The 20,145-nt window shown below is 35.9% G+C and overlaps 2 protein-coding genes across 2 annotated transcripts; one reads left to right on the forward strand and one right to left on the reverse strand.

Moving 5' to 3' along the window:
- Positions 1-126: 126 nt before the first annotated feature.
- Positions 127-2,777, forward strand: LOC117321556 (DNA repair protein XRCC2-like). Its single transcript, XM_033876006.1, has 2 exons — positions 127-299; positions 1,908-2,777. Exons 1-2 carry the CDS (start codon positions 273-275, stop codon positions 2,754-2,756), a joined length of 876 nt encoding a protein of 291 aa, XP_033731897.1. The 5' UTR covers positions 127-272; the 3' UTR covers positions 2,757-2,777.
- Positions 2,778-12,644: 9,867 nt separating this feature from the next.
- LOC117321559 (rab9 effector protein with kelch motifs-like) lies at positions 12,645-20,085 on the reverse strand. The gene is made up of 4 exons (XM_033876016.1): positions 19,927-20,085; positions 17,080-18,523; positions 16,608-16,907; positions 12,645-16,291 (listed from the first exon to the last, which is right to left on the reverse strand). Exons 2-4 carry the CDS (start codon positions 17,900-17,902, stop codon positions 16,008-16,010), a joined length of 1,407 nt encoding a protein of 468 aa, XP_033731907.1. The 5' UTR covers positions 17,903-18,523; positions 19,927-20,085; the 3' UTR covers positions 12,645-16,007.
- Positions 20,086-20,145: the final 60 nt, after the last annotated feature.

Here is a 20,145-nt window from a genome sequence, read left to right on the forward strand (position 1 = left end):
AATGTTGATAAATAATTGAACACAAAGAACTATAACAAAAAAAACAAGAAAAAACCCGAACGACCGAATCAAGGCAAAATTGTGTGTAAATTGTTCAATAAATCCCCCAATCATTTTTTTTTCAATATCAGTAGTGGCGCACAATAACCCTAGTTCCACAAACCGACAGCAAGTGCAGTATACATAGGCCTATCGTACAGTATTATATAGGCCTACTTACTTAGTAGGAACTTGGCTTATTGGCCCTTGGAAAACGTGACAGCTACTGTAAAATGAGCTGTTCAGAAACCGGGGTACAGGTCAGTGTTTTGTTTCCAAACTGAAGTTTTGCTAACATGTCAAATATCGTTTTTATGGAAAACATTTTGTTTGTAAAATTTAAAGATGAAAGGAGTACGTCCGTGTGGCTTGTACAATGTGTTCAATACGGTCTCTTTCATTTAGCTGACTGAGCTTGCTTCTTTGGCTCAGGAAATAGAACCATGTATTAATCACAATTGTAGATCCGGGTTCGATTCCAGTCGGGACACTCCACAGGAATGTGCGTTTCCCTGTACTTTGTATTTCACATTCACATTGGCGCCTAACTAAAATCTATGTACTGTGGAATTGGCGACAGCATGTCGTGAGACAAAATTAATGTGTCATGTGACAAAATTTCGCGACAGTGCTACATAAACAAAATTCAATCACATTTGGGGTTATTTTTTGCATGGCACATTATTATATACTCTTCACATGGAGCATTGTTGCTGATGCGCCATGCAATTAGAGAAAATTTTACCTTGCAAATGCAACTAGATTTTTATGTCGCACTGCATATCGTGTAATTTTGTTGTATTCATTTTGCCACATGGCACACTATCTCTCTTAGCATTGCACATTGTCACTCTTTGCATAGCATGCTGTTGCTCTTTGCATGGTGCATTGTCGCTCATCCAGGGGCACCAATGTAACTGTGCAAAATTAGCCACCATAAAAATCCTGTGGTGGTGGTATTCAGGGTCTCGGGTTGAGATTTGGGTAACTCTCAAGAAAAACATGGAGTATTGTAAAAGGAGTGGGTTGGTGTAGCTTGTACATTGTGTTAAATACGGTCTCTACCACTCAGCTGACAGAGTATGCTTGTTTGGCTCAGAAGGTAGAGCCAGCTGGGTATTGTCACCAGTTAAGTCAGTTACTGAAGAAGTGTCCATCTCATTAAACAAGTTAATATGGTTATAAAAATTAAAGCCTACCAAGTTTCAAAGAAATCACTCAAAACATGCTGGATCTCTGAACAAAAATCATACACTGAAAATTATTCAAAGAACGACTGACATTTTTTTTTTGCAAAAACAAATGGATAAGGAAAAGGATCAAGTCTCCTGGAGCCTGGTATAGATGAATTGCAACACATGTATTAATTAACATAGCAGGCAATTGATTCCTCAAAACATTTCCAACTAGAGATTTTCCAATCAATTTGCTAAAATAGTCAAATCATAATGCCTCTTGTATATATATGGAAACAATTTTATATCATGGTTATAAATCCTGCCAAGTTTCAATGAAATCAGTTGAAAAAATTAAATACCAAAGTAAACAAAGGAAAATACCTTTTGCAAAAATATATGAATCAAAATGCCTCTAGGGGAAACAAAACAATATACTATAGTTACAAACCCTACCAAGTTTTGAAAAAAATCAGTTGAAAAATGTTGTCGAAGATTTACTCACAAATATCAAAATAAACAAAGGGCAGTAACTTTTGCAAAACTAGTCCATTGGACCATTGAACTAACAGTGTATGTAGTACTTGGCTTTCAAAAGCTAGTAGCTAGCTATATATAGGGGACCTGTTGTTGTAAGTTCAGCAATACTCCATACTTGTTTTACTAATTACTTTCTAATTTTCTATGTTGTAGCTGCTAGCTCGTCTTGGAAATCGTCCAGATATTTCAAAAGTGGAACCAGTGTTGTTTCCTGAAGGGCTGAAAGGAAAAGATGTATTGGAGCTTTATGGAAGTGAAGGCTGTGGTAAAACAGAAATGCTTTTACATATAGCCTGCTCTTTAATTCTTCCAAAGACATGGAGAGGTTGGAACTTTGGTGGATGTGGAGCAAGTTTAATGTTTATTGATACTGACTATAAGTTTTCAATTCTTCGTCTTGTTACTTTATTGGAAAAAAAAATAACAGATTTTCTAGAACAAAACCATCAAGTGACTTTCACCGGAAATCCGGTTACAACCTTCAATCCTAACTCAAGAGATGTAGAAATTCTTATAAAGGAATCTTTGGAACGGTTGAATGTTCTTCAGTGTAAAAGCAGCATACAACTTCTTGCTACACTTCATAGTCTTGAAAGTAGCATTAGTACCAATCTGGATATCTGTGTGATTATGATTGACAGTATTTCTGCGTTTTATTGGTTGGACAGATGTGCTGGAGGGGAAAGTGTGACCGCTCAAGAGCATGTAATGAATCTTATTGTCAACATTCTCTCACGCCTTGTCAATGACTATAATTTAGTGCTTTTTGCTACAAAAAGTGCATATTTCAAGCGAAAACTGAAAGAATCAGAAAGGGGAGATGATAGCGCATGTACTGTTGAAATGGATCATTCAGAATTTCTTTCTCGTAATTGGTCTCGATTTGTTAAAAACAGACTTGTACTAAAGAGAGACAGTAGCAATGATGTACAGTTTAGTATAAATTGTTCATCTTGGCAGAAAAAATTCACTGTAGCTGAAAGTGGAATTTCATTTAAGTAAAGATTATTCATCATTGTGAAATCCTGTGTGGTTTTGTCTGGAATATCATAATCAAATAATAATTCTAGTTATAAAGCTGATGTGTCTTGTAACTTTAAAGTGTGTACACTGGTATGTATAATCTACATGTGATTTCAGAGGTAGACAAGAGGGGAGATCAGGATTAAAACCCTCGTCTCCTGCAGTACATTTTAACCTTATAACCTTTGATCCAGTGACCTTTATTATTAAGGCTTCATTTCATCCGAGTTCAACACTCGGTGAAACACAACTACGTATCATGATTATAAAAGCTTACCGATTTTCCAGAGATATAGGATGAAAAATGTTGGAGATTGCCACATATACACTTTCCTGTTTTATGTAGACCGATAGTGCATATCATTTTCTTACATATTGGTTTTAGGTCAAATGATATCTTAAAGTACTGCATGGCTATGTTAAATTAATAAAAATCCTTCTAAATTTGTCATCATTATGCTACCCGGTAATATATTCATTTGAGTGATACAGGCCCTCAAGGTATTTTCTTTTGTAAGCAAAAAATACTTTCCCATCATCTGAATTTCATCAGTTTGGTTTGGTAATTACTAGGAGTCTCCTATATATATATATATATATATATATATATATGGTAGTAAACCTCAAGTGTTGGATTTGATTGGCTGTCATCCTACACAAGGAGGACTATGGGCCCAATCAGTCACCAGAGTTCTGTAGTATAATGATAATGTTTTGGTTTTGAATTAAGATTTAACCCTTCTCACCTATGTGACATTGAAAGTTAGATCAAAGTTTGTTCATTGAACAAACATTGTGGTCATTCATTCCAGTATGGTAATTGACTAATGGCCTGACCCTAGATTTTTGGCTATTGGGAATAAGACATTTAATTATTTCAACATATTTGAACCCTTTTGACCTTGAAAGTAGTTCAAGGTCAATCATTTGTACAAACTTGGTATCCCTTCATCCCAGCTTGTTACTGTTCCAATATAATGACCCTGGACATCATAGGTATTGAGAAGATGCTGTTACAATTTCTACACATTTGATCCCTGTGGCTTGAAAGTAGGTCAACATAATTCATTTGAATAAACTTGGTATCCCTTCATCCCAGCATGCTACTGGCTCTTGTAACCACAGGCCTCTTGGTTATTGAGAAGACTTTATATCAGTTCGGTGCATTTTCTATGTCCCATCATGTTGCAGATTTCTAACAACAGGATTTAGATGAAACCTCTTGGCTAATGGTGCTGTTATAGTTGATGCCCCTGTCAGTGTCATGTTGATCATTCTGATGGTAAGCTGTCATAGTTTCAATCATTAAGACAGGTAAGCTACTGTATGGGTGAAGTGTAGTTTATCAGTCTCTGCAGGGCACATCATCTAGTACACAAGATATCTCGGAGGAATCTTTGTGCCTACCATTGAACTAGAACTGTCGCCAGGATGGCTGACTAATACCCCCGCAATCTGCACGAGTCAATGGTGAATTGGAACTCTTAATTAGAGGCTAACTAAGATAACCCAGTAATATAGTGACCAGTTGCCATGGCAACCATAATTTTGAGAAAAAGAAAGTGGCATGCACATCTACACATGGTCCTCTATATTTGTGTGACGTTTCATTGAAATTGGCCCTTCGGTTTAGGAGGAGTTGTCAGAAAAAAATTAAAGTTATGGCTCTTATCGGAAAACCTGTTTATAGTGACCAGTTGCCATAGCAACCATAGTTTTGAGAAAAAGAAAGTGGCTGCACATCTACACATGGTCCTCTATATTTGTGTGAAGTTTCATTGAAATCGGCCCTTCGGTTTAGGAGGAGTTGTCTGGACAAACTTCAAAGTTATGTATTGGAAAACCTGTTTATAGTGACCAGTTGCCATGGCAACCATAATTTTGAGAAAAAGAAAGTGGCATGCACATCTACACATGGTCCTCTATATTTGTGTGAAGTTTCATAGAAATTGGCCCTTCGGTTTAGGAGGAGTTGTCCGGACAAACTTAAAGTTATGGTTCTTATCGGAAAACCTGTTTATAGTGACCAGTTGCCATATCAACCATAATTTTGAGAAAAAGAAAGTGACATGCACATCTACTCATGATCATTAATATGTGTGTGAAGTTTCATTGGAATCGGCCTATCAGTTTAGGAGTTGTCCAGACAAAACGTGTCTACAGACAGACGGACAGACAGACAATCTGATTCCAGTATAGGTAGCAGTGTACAGTAAAAATGCCAAATTCTGAAAAATATGGCACATGCTTTAGATATGTAAACATTGCCAGTTAACCTTACATATAACCTCTAATAAAGTATATATATTTGAAATCTGTACAACATTTGCAATTTTAATAGAGCTCTGAAGGATAAGTAAACTGATATTTTCTGTGATTTTTAGAGCTGTGAATACCATGGTAACAGCTTAAAAAATTCTCAAAAATTGCAAAATATTATGATATTTGACCCAAAATGGCACAATTCTCTACACAATTTTTTTTCTGAAACCCGTTTAAAATTAAATATCTCTATCCCAAAGACAGAATTAATCTTGTTTGGACATATGTTGTAAATTAAGTTTTTCCGCTATCTTACCTTTTCTGTGGGCTTCCATTTTGCGCTGTAGGCGAAACTAAATTTCCTGTGTAAACACACGTTCGGAAAATCCGGATATTTAAAATCCGGAACCAATTTATTGATTTTTGTTTTAATAAATGTGAAGCCTGTATGTACTACTTCATACTGGATATACCAATTATAGTGTACATTTATTTTTTCATTTTTTATGCATATCATAATACAGGAGTTATTTGCTTAACATAAAAATTGCCCATGGCCAGGCTGTCTTACTGTGGTGTGCTACCATACCCCCCTAACTTTGTTGCGGGGGTATAATGATCTATTTTCCCCCTTCTTTCTTCTTTTCCTCTTCATAACCTGATAACAAGAACAAGTGAAATCTGCATGTGATGTTTGAGAAACATCCCTACAATTCTTTTCAAGAAATAACGATCGAAACTTCAATTATCAAAATCCAAAATGGCCACATGTCTGCCATTTTGTTTTCTTGATAAAATTTTTATGTTGAATTGGCGCAGCTAGGGACCTAGAGAAACCTACATATGAAGTTTGAGGAATATCCCTCCAGTACTTTTCAAGAAATAGCAATAACAAACTTCAATTCTCAAAATCCAAGATGGCCTCCGTTAGAACAGACTATCTGATGATGGTGGGCAAAAAATACAAAGGTTCGAGCTATAAGAATATCCCAAGAAACCAATTTAATACAGCATCCCCACTATAACTATCATATGAAGACAGAGTCAGTGTAGATATCTGACTTGCCCCGACACCAACTATAATAATCCAGCAGAAAGCAAGGATACTCGCATGTTTTTACAAAACACTTTATTTTACTGCACATTATGTCTGGTTTAGGTATAAACCTTAGTCTGTATGGTAATTGGATAAAATCACTGCAACATTTGATCATCAAGTGACTTATAGTGTTAGTTTTATGCTGAAAGTTCTCAATACATAGACTTAGTGTAACAATTCCTGTCTGATCACAAATCAGACAACTAGATTAAGTGTTACCATTCCTGTCTGATCACAAATCAGACTACTAGATTAAGTATAACCATTCCTAAACTAAGTGTTACCATTCCTGTCTGATCACAAATCCATACCTGCCAAGTTTCCCGCATTTGGCGGGAGACTCCCGAATATTCAATTAAAAAATCAAATTCTCCAGTTTGAAATTAATGACCCGCACGGGTCCCGAATTTTATCAAATTAAATTCTCCAGTTTTCTCCCGCTTGGCCCAAGTACCTCGCCCTCGGACATGAAGTGCGTCAATTTGACGCTAAAATTCTGACTAAAATTAGTGTGTATATAAGTCTTAAACCGTTGTCCAATATACAGAATCAATAAAGGGCATATTAGCAGAGACATATATGTCTCTGATATTAGCTATGGTCAGTGACACTAATTGACCCCTAGGGGTTAATTAAAAGAGTCAGTCAACTGTGACAAACCCGGCCGACTCTCACCAAATTGGGTCTCAGGTGAAGTTTCCAATAATCAACATACCTGTAGTAAAATAAGCTATTAACAACGTAGATTTTTCCAAAGAAGTTATACAAACCCTAAACTAGTCATATTTGCCAACAAATTAGTATATTTTTATTGATTGAAGAATGTTGGCAAAGAACTGCAGTCAGACTCTCAAAAAATCGGCACCATGCTGTTGACGGCGGCCATGTTTGTTGTGATGAATATCCTAAAAATGGACCCGGAATCCGTTAATGGATAATTTTTTTTCAGGACTTTTTTTCTCTCTCCTGATTTTAGACAATTATTTTTGTGGGAAATTATGTCATTAAAAAAGAAAGACACTTAATTTTCTTTTTTTTCCAAGGAAACTTATACATGGATTTGATTTAAAAAGAAGAGCCTGCAATTTCTATATTTAGATTATTAAAAAAATAAATGGAATTATTTGAAGGTAAATTCAATTGAACTAATGTTTTTGAATATGCTACATTTAATTGAATCCAAAATTGACCTACATCAATATCAGTATACATTTGAAAACAATTCATCTAAGGATTTTTATTTGACTCTAAGGATTTTACAACTGAGAGTCACTGACTCCTGAGATTTTGTTCCTACTTTTGTTTACTGTTTAGTAGTTTCATTCACTATTCAGGACAAGTTATAATAACTTTAATTTACTTTTTATCAAATTGAATACTATTATTCAATTAATTTGCCTTTTTGTTGTTGTTGATGAATTAAATATGTTTAGTAACAAGAGATCCCAGAGGGATCTTGGCGCCCACCATTGAATGATCTTCATAGGTTCCATGTCAGATTGATCTTTTCTCTACTTTTCCCTTCATTTTACTAATCTGTGCAAATTGAGACATCCCTCCAGTACTTTTCAAACAAGGGAATCCTAGCTATATAAGAAATTTGAGATTTAACGATAATGGCTGTTTGTTTGTCAGGTTGTTTTCAGGACAGACTGGTCCAAAAATGCAATACAAGGGACCAAGGGGAACCTACTTATGAAATTTGAGAAAGATCCATTCAGTACTTTGAGAAATAGCGATAACAAACTTCAATTGTCAAAATCCAAGATGGCTGCCTGTCGGCCATGTTATTTTCAGATCGGTCTCAAAATGCAATATGCATAACTAGGCACCAAGGGGAACCTTCATATGAAATTTGAGAAAGATCCATTCAGTACTTTCTCGGAAATAGCGATAACAAACTTCAATTGTCAAAATCCAAGATGGCTGCCTGTCGGCCATGTTGTTATCCGATTGGTCTCAAATCGCAATATGCATAACTAGGCACCAAGGGGAGCCTACATATGAAATTTGAGAAAGATCCCTTCAGCACTTTCTCAGAAATAGCGATAACAAACTTCAATTGTCAAAATCCAAGATGGCTGCCTGTCGGCCATGTTGTTATCCAATTGGTCTCAAAATGCAATATGCATAACAAGGCACCAAGGGGAACCTTCATATGAAATTTGAGAAAGATCCCTTCAGTACTTTATCAGAAATAGCGATAACAATCTTCAACTGTCAAAATCCAAGATGGCTGCCTGTCGGCCATGTTGTTTTCCGATTGGTCTCAAATCGCAATATGCATAACTAGGCACCAAGGGGAACCTACATATGAAATTTGAGAAAGATCCATTCAGTACTTTCTCAGAAATAGCGATAACAATCTTCAATTGTCAAAATCCAAGATGGCTGCCTGTCGGCCATGTTATTTTCAGATCGGTCTCAAAATGCAATATGCATAACTAGGCACCAAGGGGAACCTTCATATGAAATTTGAGAAAGATCCATTCAGTACTTTCTCTGAAATAGCGATAACAAACTTCAATTGTCAAAATCCAAGATGGCTGCCTGTCGGCCATGTTGTTATCCGATTGGTCTCAAATCGCAATATGCATAACTAGGCACCAAGGGGAGCCTACATATGAAATTTGAGAAAGATCCCTTCTGCACTTTCTCAGAAATAGCGATAACAAACTTCAATTGTCAAAATCCAAGATGGCTGCCTGTCGGCCATGTTGTTATCCAATTGGTCTCAAAATGCAATATGCATAACTAGGCACCAAGGGCAACTTTCATATGAAATTTGAGAAAGATCCCTTAAATACTTTCTCAGAAATAGTGATAACAAACTTCAATTGTCAAAATCCAAGATGGCTGCCTGTCGGCCATGTTGTTTTCAGATTGGTCTCAAAATGCAATATGCATAACTAGGCACCAAGGGCAACCTTCATATGAAATTTGAGAAAGATCCCTTCAGTACATTCTCAGACATAGCGATAACAAGAATTGTTTACGGACGGAGGGACGGACGGACCACGGACCACGGACGCAGGGCGATTTGAATAGCCCACCATCTGATGATGGTGGGCTAAAAATGTCGCAGGCGAAATCTCCAGTTTGAGGAAAGTCCTCAAACTGGAGATCTCCAGTTTGCCAACATTTGACCCTTGGCAGGTATGCAAATCAGACAACTAGATTAAGTGTAACAATTCCTGTCTGATCACAAATCAGACTACTAAACTAAGTATAACTACAATGTATCCCTATTTTGAACCTAAAAGGTCTTTGACATCTTGGCACTCTTTAACACCAAAACTGATGTTTTATGTACATGAGTTGTAACTTGTACTGATAACCCGTAGTTATTACCAGAAGTTTTAACTTTTGGCTGTAATCTTAAGTTGTACCGTAAGCATTGAAATTTACACTAAATACATGGGGGTCATTCAGTCTTAAAAAATTCTCCAATGCGTATTGTTTTGTGATTGTATGTGGTATTTAAGGAACATGTTAATAAGATAAAAGATATATATCGATTGCAGAAATAACTCCCACACATACATTTCACTTATTTAAATTGTAAAACTAAACTCTGTAAATAACCATGGTTACAGTAACCAGAAGTTGTAGTAGATTGATTCCATTAACTGTTTGATCTATTTACACCACTTTAACTGTTATTGTAGATAAATAATACAGACCAGTATGTTCCATAGTCAAACTGTGTTTCATACAATTTATTTCTCCATTAAGTATTACATGTATACAGTAATATATTGCTGCCCGCGTAAGTATATGGACCTTTTAAATACATAAAGGAGTTTGGACTAAGGCTCCACAGTACACAAGCATTACATTTTTAAGCAAATGCATTTTACTTAAGATCAGTGCAAAATCATTTCCTATTTTGGTGTCTTTTTGACATAGATTCATCTCAGACTTCAGTTGAATGAATTTTCTTCATGCTAATTCACATACACCATTTTTGGAACCTTCAAACATCAGCTTTTAGATTAACCATCGTTAAATCTATGCAGTGCAAAAGCTTTCATACAAATAAAGAAACTCTAAAAAGTATCGACCCATTGCTCTTCTGATCTACTTTGCTTTTTGTGACATTTTTAGCTCTTGATTCAACATTGACAAAATAAAATAAAACTCCAGTTAGAAAATTAATACTAATCTCATTAATGTTAATTGGTTAAACACCATTTCACTACATCTTTCCTTGACATTCAAAAATGGGTTCCTGCTAATTTTCAGATATATTTCACAATCCTCTAATATCAATGCAACTCTGGAATTCTATATTATATAATTTCCAAATATAACTCTTTAATACTAGAAGTGAAATAAAACAGAAAGATATGTTCCAAAATTGTATATGCAGATGTTTTGGAGATAAATATAGACTTGGGCAGGGGTAAATAGTGGGTGTAATAAATTTAGCCAAAATCATACCTGTCATAATTGATTTACAGGTATCTGGATAAACGATAATTACTGGGTACTGGCTTGATCTTGTACACTTTCATTTGTATTCAGTATGTGTCTTTGAAATATCCACACATAAGGTAACCACGCTGCTTATAATTCATTATTGGAGAGGAACTTGGAAGTTGATGAAAAAACAAGACAGTATACCTGTACAACATGTACTACTGATATGCAACAATCTTCAAAACATAGATATTAACAGAACGTCATCTTTATAGAAATCATGAAATCTGAAAGTCTCCCTAGATCCATAAATGTGTATGAATTTCTAAGTAACTTAAGTACATACAATGTATCTTGGTTTGCATCTAGACAGCACTGATGTTAGTGATAAAACAGAAATATGAACAACTGCAATCTGTCAATGATTGCAACCCTCACTGGCATCAGCCATCACAGTTAATTACATCTCTGGTAACATTTTAGAAACTTCTTAGGTTATAAAATCTCGGTTTCAAATCTTATCCACTTACAATAAGTTACAGTAGATATGTGTATCTATGTGGAGTTGAATCAAATTCCAAAAAGTTATTCCAACAAATCCAAATATTTCCAACACTGAAATGTCATTTTATCATAACTAGTCATATAACTGTATACCAAATGAGACTAGAGGGGTGCAGGATATATTCTTAAAGCCTTTGAACAAAAGTTAAGTCCATGGACCATGATAAATTTGAAAAAAATACAACATATTTCCATATTATTTTGTTGTTATGTCATATTCCTAGACCTAAAATGAACTTATAACTCTAAAAGTGAGTTTTGATGCAAAACAATGGTAAAATTTGAAAAAAAAAAAAAATCCAAATTACTTTGCCATAACATCACTTCCTCACTGCTAATGAATTAATATTATACCAATCTGGAAGTGTGTGGGATACATAATTATGGACTTTAATAAAAAAAAAATACTCCAAAACTTAAAGGTTTGGAGTGGGATGCTGATGCCAATGATTATGCCAGGGCTACCTGTAACTGTTCATCTACTAGGAACAATTTCAAGCTACACTAGTATTTCAGCATAAATTTAAAGTGATATGATATTATAATGTAATCTGCATGTCAATATAATGGTCATGTACAATGGTTTAATTTATATTTAGCGGTTACCAGACATCAAAATTGAGCACTTTCAAAATGGCACAGAAAAATGCTAATATCATAAATATCATAATAAATATTATTAATCCTAAATTGAAAATAAATATATTAATAATTTTTATATCATTTAGCTTCCTCAGTCATACCTCCTAAACAACCTGTCAGTAACTTTTCCATCTATTGGAATCAATTCTTAGCTTACTGTCGCTTTTATAGATTTGTTCATATGCTGATCAACTTAAAACTATATATAAACTGATTTTTTCTCTCCAATGTTAACAAAAATTTCACACATTTCAGCTTTATTTCATTATCAACATAACCTTTTATTAAGTAGCCTAAAAGATTGATGCCAATATTTTCATTACATTTATGTACTTGGTTTTACACACGATTTGTTCACTGCTTTTTGAGTACAGCATTGCAGAGAATGTGATTTCTCTTCACAGAACTGAAGTGGATGGCTTTATATCACCAGGTATATAGAAAGTATGATGGTATGGCAGTACAGTCATCACTGTTCAACAAATACAGTTTACATACAGAAGAATGTTTTTGTATAACAATACATCTCCCGACACATTTTCTTTTGTTGATACATTCATAACATTATAACACACTCATTTGTAACACCCTTGTGTAAACTAAAGACCCACAACAGCCTGCTCACTATACAGTAGTACACAGCTGGTTCTCTATACAGTAGTACACAGCTGGCTCACTATACAATAGTACACAGCTGGCTCACTACTCAGTAGTACATAGCTGGCTCACTATACAGTAGTACACGGCTGGTTCTCTATACAGTAGTACACAGCTGGCTCACTACACAGTAATACACAGCTGGCTCACTACACAGTAGTACACAGCTGGCTCACTATACAATAGTACACAGCTGGCTCACTACTCAGTAGTACATAGCTGGCTCACTATACAGTAGTACACGGCTGGTTCTCTATACAGTAGTACACAGCTGGCTCACTATACAGTAGTACATAGCTGACTCACTATACAGTAGTACACAGCTGGCTCACTATACAGTAGTACACAGCTGGTTCTCTATACAGTAGTACACAGCTGGCTCACTATACAGTAGTACACAGCTGGCTCACTATACAGTAGTACACAGCTGGTTCTCTATACAGTAGTACACAGCTGGCTCACTATACAGTAGTACACAGCTGGCTCACTATACAGTAGTACACAGCTGGCTCACTAAACAGTAGTACATAGCTGGCTCACTATACAGTAGTACACAGCTGGTTCTCTATACAGTAGTACACAGCTGGCTCACTATACAGTAGTACATAGCTGACTCACTATACAGTAGTACACAGCTGGCTCACTACACAGTAATACACAGCTGGCTCACTATACAGTAGTACACAGCAGGCTCACTATACAGTAGTACATAGCTGGCTCACTATACAGTAGTACACTAGCTGGCTCACTATACAGTAGTACATAGCTGACTCACTATACAGTAGTACACAGCTGGCTCACTATACAGTAGTACATAGCTGACTCACTATACAGTAGTACATAGCTGACTCACTATACAGTAGTACACAGCTGGCTCACTATACAATAGTACACAGCCGGGCAGTTCTCTAATAGACTACATTGTATTTCCATTTTTCTTTTGCATTATATGCATGTGAGGAAGATCCGAAATTGTAAATAATTGGTAAAAACTGGTAAATAAAATAACATGGCTGTATTCATAACATGTGTTAACATCTGACTATAAAATTTTGTAACTAAACACTTGGCATTTAATAATCAGATCATTTCCAATTAAAGTTATCATAAGTACAAGTTTTCAATATGAGATTAAATGCATAAAATTGAGTTCTACATGTAGGTGGGTATTTAATAAACACTTAGAAAAGAAGAAAAATCCATAGAAATAAATGATTCACTAAAAAGTAAACTGATCAATAAACACAGGTAACTCTAAGGTACAAACACCTACATAATATTTAGATACAACCTATAGTTATATGAGCTTCAGTTTAGGTGTCAGTAACCACAGTTGTTGACTTCCATCTGGTAACATCATTGTTGACATAAATCACACCATAAAACATCAGAAACCCCCAGACAACACACCAGGTACTGTAAAATGTTAATCTCGATAGGTGCTGTTATTCCTTGTATTTCTGAGGATAAAATTAACTCATAGAAAAGACTGGTCAATAAATCTTCAGGGAAAAAACACATACAGATTTATGGTTTATTTATGGTTTCTGCAAAAAAGAAAAAAAGAAGCATCCTTTTCACTAGTCCTAAAGACTACTGCATGAGACAGTCAACATACCATGTATGAGTTTCTATGGTAAAGTCCCAGAGATGTTAACATATAGGGTAAAAGTCACAAAGACTGCAGTGTGAGACAGGTAATGTACACCTAGAACCCTGTTGGTGCCAAACATTTTACGTATGGCAGTGAGAACCAAAGACTGGTATGTATGATTTTGATTTATGAATAAAGTATGAAATTTTGATTTCTGGTAGGTTTTTAGGACTTTCATTTTTGTTGTGTGTGAGGAAATCTTTTAATTTTTCTCATGAAATGATACCTGTGACTAAATAAATTAAAGCTATTCCACAAACAAATGAAGATATTTTTTATCTTGGGTAAATCTTGGGCTTATTCTTATATATATGGCTGGTCTACACATGTATACTTTACAACAAAAGCTCCATTAACGTTCAACACAAACATAGAGATCTGTGTAACTGGTTTTGACAATTGATAGCTATAAAAGAATATTTAGACACAAAACATATTTTTACTTAAGGTCTGACCCTGTTCAATTAGTCTGTAAATGGTTATAATCAGGAATTATAATAATAATCATATATCTAATTTGTAAAAAATAACACAAACAAGAGATCTGCATTCAGTCATAAAAAATCAAGTGTAAAACAATAAACAGATCTTCACATTTTAGACATTTAAAAAAATTGCAGTTTCTTTGTAGTGCATCACAAATTAATTCTCTAAAATATCTTGTCTAATTTGTAAATATTAAGTTTTTGTATAATAATTTTAGCTTATAGGTCTGAAAGCCGTTGTTCAAGCTTTGAAATGTTTTTCAATAGTAACGATATGTCCCTGTGCACCAGAAGAAAAGTGATCTATTTTTGTTTTGAAGACACAAATAACTAACCCTTTAAGTATCTATTTTTGTTTTGAAGACACAAATAACTAACCCTTTTGAGACAATGTTCTAAAGCATATAGGAACTATAAACACTACTAAGAAGGAGCACGAGGCCAAATATGGTGTTAAGTAATTCTATCAGATCAACCAAAAACATACTGTGTCTTTATCAGCCTATCTACTTGTACTAGAGATCTACCAATTTTAAAGACACATCAGAATAAAAGGCTCTTCCTGTAAAATATTTACTCCATCAGTGGATTCAAAATTTGCCAATAGAGAACACTAAGAGAATTGATGAATTTACCGGGGTAAACAATATAATACATTATATTTCCTTCAGAACCCATCATCCATATAATCTCTTTATTGGGTGTTCTCTCGTGTGATCCATACATGTAAATAAAATGTTACTGGTTCAAATAGTCTTATACTAGTACTGAACATAATAATAGATTTGGCAGCTGTGGGAAACAAAACTGTTCAAATACAATGTAAATTTCATATTAAAAGGCCTACCAACTTAGTTATAACCCAGTCACTCTCACGCAAACTGGACTGAAGGCAAAATTATTACATGTTCTGTACCAAATACATTTATCATGATATTACTCCTTCTGAACAGGTCATCAGCTGGTTTGTATTAAGACATTTGATTTAATACTTGCCACTCAAAGTATAAATATTTCAAAACCATCTCTCTATTAAGATGTGTTACACCTGGAACATGGATTTGGTTTAAGAAATATGAATGTTTGAAAAATAGCAATTAAGAAATGACCATTAATTTCTTCAAACGAAAACTTCATTTAATCTAAAAAGTACTACATTCAAAAGTTTGAAAAAAAGTTTGATCTATTGGATGCAGTCTGAAGGATAACTCCTTCCAGTATCATGACTAATTATTTGGATGAATTGAACACATTATCTTAATCATAAAAATACAATCAGGTGTCATGTTTGGACTTGTATAAATACAAAAAGCATCCCAGGTTAACAGAGGCCAAGCTACACAACATATATTGTTCTTGCATCACTTCTTCATGTAACATATACACAAGACTTTACCTCTTAGAACTTCTACACACAGAGCAGCCTTATGGCACTCAACATCAAACTACTGTTCAGACTTGGGAATAACATAAAGAAGGGCGTCATCAAAAATTTCACCCTCTGTGTCCATGCCTCCATGGATGAGACAGAATTTCAATGTCATGGTGTTAGGGGGTATGTTGACATCGTTGGTACCTGTTGCTCCTTCTGGCCTAGGTGTCTCCTCCTCTTCCTCCTCTTCCTTGTCAGACAATAGATCTTGGGGGTCCCCTGGTCCCTCTGCACCTTGGAGGTCTGGCATCAGGTCAGGGAGATTCTGAGTTCCCTCTGTATCTTGACTGGAACTCTCTGTTGAAATACACATTTCACATTAAAAATGTTAAGATAGATCAACAAATAACATTTAAAATATGCTGTTTCTTTTTAGAATTTTTTTGTCATATTTTTAGAGTAAATAAATTATAAATACACAATGTCAAGGAGAATCCATTCTTTTTAATACTGTACCAGTGCTATTCATAATTTATAAAAAAAATAATGAAAAATTTCACATCCTCAAATGTCTTTAATGTGGAATCGGGCTCATCTACTAATTGTATTGAAGAATTATTTATTTAAAACACTGATTTTTATCTTGAATGTTACACTGATGATGTTACTTTACCAGAGCTGGTGTCATGTCTGCTATCCCTAGAACTAGCACTGCCTGGTTTTAGATCTCTTAGAGAGAAGCTGTCCCGAGAACTGGCACTTCCTGGTTTGACACTACTTCCCCGGGAACTGGCACTGCCGGGCTTCAGCTCACGGTCCAGAACCTCTTGGGCATCCAATGTAGCTCCAATAATGTCATCATCTTCAGCTGCATCCGGAAAAGCACGCTCTAGTTCTAGGTAACACATGCCGAAATCTAGTCTGCAGGCAGGTGGTGGGCCCTGTAGCTCAATCTTAGTCCATACCATAGATACTGTGAAGGATACAAAACAATGAAACACTTATAGGATGCAAATTCCATTGGTAATGTGTAGCTTCAAATAAGCTACAAGGTAGTATGCCAATACCATTTCCTCACTTAAAATTATGTCTTTTTCACATGATACCATATACCCGATGTATGAAAGAATTGAAAATATATCTACCTGTGTCTAGTTTGTGCAAGTCATCAAGGGCTCCTTCTCTATTCATTCCACCGAATATATAAAGGTCTGTCTGGTAGGCCATACCAGAGTGAGCTGCTCGGGCAGATGGAAACACTTTCTTCTTCCTAGCATTAGACCAGCACCTTTTGTTGAGGTCGAGTATATGAAGATCATCATAAAAGGAAGCCCCAGCCATACCTCCATGAATAAACAAACGGTTTCCAATACCAACCATCACATGACCATGACGGGGTTTGGGTGAATCTCCTTGCACGTGAAGAATTGACCAAGAACCAGACTTTGAATCAAAAGAGTGGACTTGCCTGTCACCTACAGGGTCAGGGCCACTGTGACCTCCACTGTACACAATGAATCGGTCTCCTACCACTGCTGTAGTGTGGAATGTCCGAGGGGTTGGTGGCTTGCCTGTGATGACAGGGGTAGACCAGGAGTTTGAGGATGTGTCCAACACTTGGATATCATTCATGTTTCCAGTTGGATCTGCACCACCAAATACATATATCTTATCGGGGGTACTTACAGGTACAAAAGCAGCATGTTCATATCTGGCCCGGAATCCTGGGTAGTCAACAATGTCCCACTGCATGGTGTTCAGATCCATGTAGAAGGTATCGCAAAAAGCACCACTAGGATTTGCCCCACCAATGACGTACAGCCTGCCATTGTCACCAGGCTTTGATCCCTTAACAAAAGAACAGGTATGGCCGACACGGATTGAAGGGCTGTCTCCGAAGGTTGATAATACATACCATAGCCCCGTATTGGGCATGGTGTCTGAATCAAGCATTGGGTGTAGCTCCATGGCAAAATATAATAAGGAGTATTTTTGAGGTGAATTAGCTTGGTATGATAAAGATCTAGTGTCTCCTTGTTATGAGATTCACACCAACATGATATCACAACAGCTGTGATTGGAAATAAATGTATTGTAGTTTGGTTTTACACAAGTTCCTTTTCTGTATTGATAAATAAGTCACAAGCATGAAACAGAAGCTATGAGGACAAGCACAGGTGATTACACAATGTTAACAAGTTTAAATGTTAAATAAAATGGTGTATAATGATATGACAGGAATGTAAAAGAGAAGGTCCAAGGAAAGCAGGTAATGGATGTGTGTGGCTATACTATGCTACAAACACTTGACTGAACATGAGTGGAATCCATTTTCATGTGGTTGATGCCTTCTTGTCGAGCCACCACGCCTCTGTTACCATAGTTACCAAACTCCACATGGTTACTAGGGTCAACCTCCACTGATAGTGGGCGTTTTGTACTTGTAGCAAAGTTAAGATCTTTTTTCTTACGTTGCTGCTGCTGAAATATCATTAGCGATGTGTCCTCGTACCTCTGATGGATAAAGTAGGACGACTCAAAGTAGTTGGGTGTTTTATTCATTGATGCTTCTGGTATTCACTCCATCATCTGAAAAAGAAAATGTAATGATAAATTAGTGTTATTTTCTAACAAGATTTCCAGCAACCTTTGCATGTGTACATTGGGAGGATATCTCAGTTTTTGACAAATTTGGAAGAAATTAAAAATACCAACAGCAACATCATCCTTTGGCCTTCCCCCAACTGACATGTACATAGGAGAAATGTTCCCTCAAGATAGATCTGTCGTAAAAGTTGCTGATGATGAAGTATAACTGCAGTACTGTACATGTACTGTAAATTGATGAATCTTAAAACAGGTACATGTACGTACATCAATTACAACAAACATGGGACTGATATTCTTGTCTATATTGGCGTGGTATAGCTTCCAGTTTCACTTGAACTGACTGAGCTTCATCAGGACAATTTTATTACAAATTTTTTGCGCCTAATACCTAAACTATGGGTTAGTTTGTATCAGTTAATAAGTTGACAAAATGAAGATTTTATTATCAGGACCAAGCTTCATTTTAGAGTTAACACTGCATTATTTATCACATTTTTCTATATTTGTCTGGCATTGATTAATGTCAGAGAGCTCTCCATTCCTCTACACGCAGGAAATAAACAACTGGGTTTGCTATTCAAACAGTCACTGTAAATGTAAACTTTATTTATTTTACATCAGTTGCAAAACAAGTTTTATCAACTGATATTAATCACGCTTGTTGACCCGGATGGAAGTGTGCAAGGGGTCTTATTATAGCCCAACTCCCTGAATTTCCTAAGGCAGTGACACCATGTATATATATGGGCTACTAGCTATATATAGTGGTCTTACTGTCAAAGGAGACCAGAGTACCTACGGGAAACCCACTTGGTCGGGCCTAGAAGTGAAAGGCATGTGTGTTACTACTCAAATTGTCACTGTAGAAACAAATTGTCATTTTCACACACGTCGTACACTGATCAAAAGATCTAGATTTCTAATATAAGATTAGATTCTTTGGAATTGGATCAGTTTGATGAGTAGGAGTGCATCACGTCGGAGACACACGTTCCATACCTATCGAGCTCTTTCACGATATATATTATAGGCCTACTGTAAGCTTATACTAAACTAGTATAAACTTATAATTACACTGTTACCTGGTCGACTTTTCATTGTCAATTCGGTTGTGTCAACACAAAATAAAACGTTTTGAATACACCATCTAACCTTCGGACGCTCGGAAAGTAAGATAATATGCTGATCCAACTCAAGGAGGAGCCGTCCCAAACTGAGATGTACAGTTGATCGCGAACAATATAGAGTAGCCTAAGCCTATATCTCAGGCAACAGATTAAAAAAAGAGCAGACACGTTTTTGAATCCGGTAATTTTTGGCAACAGCTGCAATTTAGAAGAAAACACAGCACTTTGAAAACAGGATATATCTTACATAATTACCTATAAAATTCTTTTGGGCAACGATAAGGTATATGGCAGTAAATTAGGCAGTGCCCAACTCCAATCGCACTCAATAAGGAAGTCCTCACTTCTCGACCCTAGAAACCCATGCGACAACCGCGGCAGAAGTAAAGCTAACTTTACTCTTTATGGAATTTATTTTCGTATTTAGTTTTATACATCCCCCCTTTGGAAACTCAAATGCCAAATTTCCACTCC

Source organism: Pecten maximus, chromosome 2 (genome assembly GCF_902652985.1).
Source record: "Pecten maximus chromosome 2, xPecMax1.1, whole genome shotgun sequence".
NCBI classification, from domain to species: domain Eukaryota; kingdom Metazoa; phylum Mollusca; class Bivalvia; order Pectinida; family Pectinidae; genus Pecten; species Pecten maximus.

Excerpts from the sequence above, each read along its gene's own strand:
- LOC117321556 (XM_033876006.1), top strand. The coding sequence starts at position 273 with ATGAGCTGTTCAGAAACCGGGGTACAG. Across the intron at positions 300-1,907 it reads GTTCAGAAACCGGGGTACAG|CTGCTAGCTCGTCTTGGAAA; the intron begins GTCAGTGTTTTG and ends TCTATGTTGTAG.
- LOC117321559 (XM_033876016.1), bottom strand. The coding sequence starts at position 17,902 with ATGGAGCTACACCCAATGCTTGATTCAGACACCATGCCCAATACGGGG. Across the intron at positions 16,908-17,079 it reads CTTGCACAAACTAGACACAG|TATCTATGGTATGGACTAAG; the intron begins GTAGATATATTT and ends TATCCTTCACAG. Across the intron at positions 16,292-16,607 it reads CAGACATGACACCAGCTCTG|AGAGTTCCAGTCAAGATACA; the intron begins GTAAAGTAACAT and ends GTATTTCAACAG.